The sequence below is a fragment of the Nelumbo nucifera genome, chromosome 4, assembly GCF_055504915.1.
Source record: "Nelumbo nucifera cultivar China Antique chromosome 4, China Antique-T2T, whole genome shotgun sequence".
NCBI classification, from domain to species: Eukaryota; Viridiplantae; Streptophyta; class Magnoliopsida; order Proteales; family Nelumbonaceae; genus Nelumbo; species Nelumbo nucifera.
This window is the reverse complement of record NC_142652.1, coordinates 2,031,358-2,037,090: the sequence shown is the minus strand read 5'-3', so window position 1 is coordinate 2,037,090 and position 5,733 is coordinate 2,031,358. Positions and strand designations below refer to the sequence as shown.

Below are 5,733 nucleotides of genomic sequence, written 5' to 3'. Positions count from 1 at the left end.
CCCTACAGTGAGTGTATCAGGAGTCTGACCGGTTCAGGGGGTGGAGGAGCCCTAAACCGGCCCCCCTGAACCGATTGTGAAAAAAAAAAAAACACAACAAAAAGCAGTATCGATTCACCCGATAGGCCCCGACCGGCATATCGGGCATATCGATATTTTGAACCTTGAGTATAGGCAACCACTAAGGTGGTGTTCAGCCTCACACTGTTTTATTCTTTTACCACTGTGAGCATAATCAGCAAAGCAAGTAGGCAACACCCTCCCGATTGTGCAACGTTTTTTAATAGATATAGACTAATAAGGAATTTGAAGTGTTTTAGGTTTATTATAATTAGTGTTGCAATTAAAATATGACTAGAATGCTGATATGACAAGTTACTTAAATGGATAAGAAATGCTTGGAGATACTAAGATGGTCTATTGTAGAGAAAGACCATAAAGTTGAATCCATATATTAGGGACAAGGCTTGTTGAGTTCAGTAGAGCTTACATGGGATTCTTTGCAAGGACATGAAAGAAACACCATTTTGGCCTTTTCATTTGAAATCTTGTATTGCTTAAAAATCTTTTTCGACCAAAAAAGAAAAAACACAAACCAAGTGTTCTCTGAGAAGTACGATTGTTGTTGAACAATAAAAAATTCCTTGTTTATAACAATAACAAGACAGGAGTGTTTTGCAACTTCAATCATGTCATCCAAAATTACTATATTCCCTCCTGTTACTAGTGAGTAGTTGCAACCTCCATTTCCTGAAGAATGTGTGAGCATTCCCAACTCTTAAATGCCTATTAAAGAGTTCATCACTCCAGTCTTGTCTGTAGTTTGTTCTGTTGATTTCTTCCTTTTTGGAGGCATTAATCATAGTGGTTAGTGCCTTTGGAACAGGAAGTAAATTTCAGTATCTTTTGATGTATTATGTTAGATAATATGTGTTGCCCTGAATTCAACGCATATTTGGTTGTAGTGTATTCTAATTTGTTTCCTGTTAGTCAACAAGATCCACTAAAACCAGTGTTGAGTGCTAATTCATTCCATAAAATCACAGCTCTGTAAAATAGAAACTGAAAAAAAAAAAAGATTTAAATTGTACCTACAATATAACATCTGACAAGGGGATAAATTCCCATTTCATGTCCATTCTCGTATCTGAAGTGGGCGGCAACATAGAATTCACAGGCTATGGAGGTATAACCGTGTAAATGGTTTGGCTCAAATGCTAGTCTTCTATCAATGATGATGAAGAATGTTACAAACCACTCTAAAATGGTTATCCTTCTTAATTATACAAAATTGTAGCTTGTTGCATAAACGAACCAGAAAGAATCAACCAATCAAGTGGCCATATATTTAACGCATCAGATATCACTACTGTTTCTTCCTGGTACATAAATATGAACTTAGTGTGCTTCAGGCAGGGAAATATAAAGCATTGATGGCTTCAAACAGCTTGAACATGTTAAAACAAGCAGCATATACCAAGGTGCAGCTGACAATCAACCTTTCTGGAATAGTAATAGCCACCCAAACAAAAACATAAACTTAGATAATGGCCATGAATTCCCAATCATCACTGTTTTTTCTTGGAATGTCAATATGGACTCAGGGGTGCTTCAGGGTAAGGAGATATTCAGGGTTGGCATCTCCATACAGCATCAACCTCTTGCTGCCAATCCCTAAAGAAACCTGAGCTGCTGATTCCATTGGGCTTATTCCTCTTTCTACAACAGGTCTAATTTAGATTGCTGAAAACCATGTGTTTTGTGCCTTACAGTTAATGTTAGATATACAGCAGCCTTTATGTTTCGTTTTTCATGCTTTTACTATGTCATCTTTGAGCATAGAAAGTCAAAATCAACCCATCTAAGATTTCGTTTTTCCCATCTAGTCACATATGCTCAGTTACTGGTTCAGCGGGGATGATTGATACAAACATCCCAAGTTCGATGCTTTCTTCTTTCTAGCTTATCTAGTTTCCCCTCATACATTAATCTTCAATTATTTCCTCTTTAGATTGAATGTGACCATTGTTTTTGACCTATTTCCCTTGTTTCTATTGATCTTTAAATACATCAAATATTGAAAGTTTTTCCAAGCCTAGATTATGTTCTTTAATCTTTTTTTTTTCTTCTGTTTCTAATAAAATGTTCTAGATCTTCCTGGAAGTACAAAAAATAAAATTCTCACAATATGTGTCCCCATGAATAAAATTACACATTTATAAATGGTGTTTTTGTATTTGGATCACAGACTTGACACAGCAAAAGAAAAAAAAAATTGAAAACATTAATTGGGTTAGAATTCACAGTTGAGGATCCTGCAACCACTGACATTTTGCATCATAGTAGCAAAAGCTGGAAATAAACACAAGACAGAACTAATTACCAAAAAAAAACAGAAGATAAAATATACATTCAGATGCTTAGAATTCTTCCATGTAATATGAGTTCTATCTTTGCTCAAAAGCATTGACAAAATTAACTTAAACATAACATCGATGGTAATGTTAATCTATACCTCTACTTGCAAAATCTGGAATTGAGATCACAGGAAATGGAGGAAAAACAAAAAAGAAGTGACAATAGAAGCAAAAAGGGAAAAAAATATGTCCTGCAAAAACTTACAAGAAAGAGGGATACCTAGTTAACTCCCTCAACTAAACACCTCATAGAATTTCTCAATGACAAGTAATCCAGAGTCAATTGACTCTAATGGATCCTTCCGAAGACGATGTCTTAAGCAGTTGGGAATAACAGTGGCAATATCCTCAGGAGCTACTTTATCCCTCCCCTTCAGTGCAGCCAAAGCTCTTGCAGCCCTGTTTGTCACAATATCACCTCTCAATCCATCAACATTCAGCTCAGCACAGACCTTAGAGATCTTCACCCGAAGATCATGATCAATCTGAACAAAAGAAAGATAACTCCTGGCTGAGGCAATTTGTTGTTGGAGCTTCTCCTGCTCTGCCTTGTAGGATTCACGAAATTCCTTAGGATTTCGGTCAAACCTTGACCTCTCCTCCACGATCTTAACTCTGAGCTCCGCATCCTTCACAGTTCCCACCTGTGCATGCATACCAAACCGGTCAAGAAGCTGTGGCCTGAGCTCACCTTCTTCAGGATTTCCAGAACCAATCAGAATAAAACGAGCTGGATGTGAAATGGATATCCCTTCTCGCTCAACCGTGTTCCATCCAGATGCAGCAGAGTCCAGCAGCACATCCACTAAGTGGTCATCCAAAAGGTTAACTTCATCCACATAAAGAATACCTCTATTAGCTTTAGCAAGAAGACCAGGCTCAAATGCTTTGACACCCTCAGTGAGGGCCTTCTCAATATCAATAGTTCCACAGACTCTATCCTCAGTAGCACCTAGGGGCAAATCCACCATGGTAATTTTGGTTGTCAGGACAGGGAGTTTCTCTCCTTCAAAGATCTTCTCTCTGACTTCCATTGCCATTACTTCTGGGTCATCTGGATCAGAGTTAAAGGGGTCCCCAGCAACCACTTTGATCTCAGGAAGCAAATCCACCAAAGACCTCACCGTGGTGGATTTCCCAGTGCCACGGTCACCCATGATCATGACACCTCCAATCTTGGGATCAATCACATTTAGTAAAAGGCACAATTTCATCTCATCTTGCCCTACTATAGCAGAAAAGGGGTACACTGGCCTCTGACTTTCCTTTGATGCGAGCTTCTGAACCTGAAAAGTGACATGGCTAAAAGATTTACTACTAATTCTCTCAAATTTAGCTTTAGACACTTCCCTCAGAGCAATTAGTGTTTAACTGATCAATCTCAGCCTATTTCCCAGTTCATCCAGAAACAGAGTTGGGATCTGCCGCACTTTTTTCCCGGCACTTATCCTGCACACCCATTGAGTCTATGATAGACATCCCATTAAACATGTATAAATACCCATACACGTGAGACCACAATGTAATGGCACACTTGTCACAGATTGAATGGAAGTCCATAGACAAAAAGTGCAGCAGATCTAACTCTATAAACTTTGTGATTCCCGAATTCCGGATAGGATTCAAGCTACCCGATTAAACTTGCATTTTATGAAATTAATATTACGTTTAACTGATTTAACTGAAAACAAAACACGAGGGTGAAAGAAGAAAAGCCAAGATACGGAATACAACCTGTTCTGTGGAACTAATTTCTGTGGCTATATTTGTAACTGCAGCGTGGACCTGAGATCTTCCCTTCTTGAGGGGAATTCTGATCCCTTCATAAAATTTCCTCCCATAAATCTGGCCTGCAAGTATAGATCAACGAATTGTGCATTAAATAACTATTATAATAATAAAGCAAACAGTAATAGTAACAACAGGAAGAAGAAGAAGAAGAAGAAGAAGAAGAAGAAGAAGAAGAAGAAGAATGGTTAGCTTCTTCTCGCCTAAAGTATACTAAATCCCGGCTGTCTTCATCGTCATAAAACCGAGGAATTAAGCAAACCAAAGCAATGGAGACGAAATGGATAGAACTCATCCATGTCGAAATTCAAGAATCTAAAAGAAATTAAAAAGAATGGAAAGTTAAGCTTTCAAGAATATCGAAGGATGGACTGTTTATTGTTATTATCCATTTACTAATTTGCTTTCTTTTCTAAGGGGGAACGGGGGAGTAAGGATTATGCGTTCCAGAAATTTGAGAATGCAAAAGAAAATAGAAAGAAATTTGAAATTTTGATACTTAACTAGGTCAGACTTGATGAATCATCCATGATGTTAGAATCTGAGAAAATAAACTAAACAAAAATGGGAAAATTTTAAGCTAGCAAATGCATTGGAAAACACTGTGAAAGACTTACCCATGTACAAAAACCTAAGAATGCAAAAAAAAATAAAATAAAATAAACAACAACAACAACAACAAAGGAAAGAAAGATGGACAGGTAGACTGATAGGAACAGGAGAGTTTTGATGCTTGTTCCCTAACGTACCTGTAGCAGAAGAGAGGCAAGAAAACGAAGGTTTTGAAGAGTGAGAAGTGGGGAGCCGAGAGGCAGAGATGGAGGAAGAAGTGGCTCCGAACAATGCCGCCATGTCCAATTGCGTCAGAGACTTCCCTCTGTTTGTGTGTGTCCCAACTTTCTCATGGAATGGAGGAGGTCGTTTGGATAAGCTTTTCAATCTATATCCATGTAACCACTTGTTGACAAGCCTTGAAGATACTCGGCCGGTTTATCATCAAGGCACGATTTTCAATCTCTCTCTATAACATTTTAAATATTTTTTTTAATATTGAAAAATGACAAAATTCTCATATTTCTTAATTTAAAATATTTTATGTTATAAATTTAAATTTATTTATTTATTTTTAATAATATCATTGTAAATTTTTAAATTTAAATTTAATTTTTTAAGTTTAAATATTTTAAATCAATTGACCAAACCGAAAATCAGCTCAAACCAATACAATCTGAGTTGGTTGATTTTCACTAATGGTTAAAGACCCTTGAACACTCCTAATTTCAACTAAATTAATAGTGTAATCTCTAATAAATAACAATAGTTTAATCTCCAATAATTACTGAAAATTTATAGCAAAATACACAATTATTGAAAATAAGTTTATAATGAAAATACAATAAATAACTAATAAAAATACAATAAATATATTAAATTTGTCTATAAATAGTGTAATCTCAAATAATAGTTTAATCACTAATAAATATTAGTCAATAAATTATAATAAAAATGCATAGTTACTAAAAATAAA

General features: G+C 36.2%; 1 protein-coding gene across 1 annotated transcript; it reads right to left on the bottom strand.

The window, feature by feature from the left end:
- Positions 1–2,379: 2,379 nt before the first annotated feature.
- Positions 2,380–5,173, bottom strand: LOC104591883 (magnesium-chelatase subunit ChlI, chloroplastic-like). Its single transcript, XM_010250984.3, has 3 exons — positions 4,955–5,173; positions 4,152–4,267; positions 2,380–3,703 (listed from the first exon to the last, which is right to left on the bottom strand). Exons 1-3 carry the CDS (start codon positions 5,055–5,057, stop codon positions 2,651–2,653), a joined length of 1,272 nt encoding a protein of 423 aa, XP_010249286.1. The 5' UTR covers positions 5,058–5,173; the 3' UTR covers positions 2,380–2,650.
- Between the last annotated feature and the right edge of the window lie 560 nt (positions 5,174–5,733).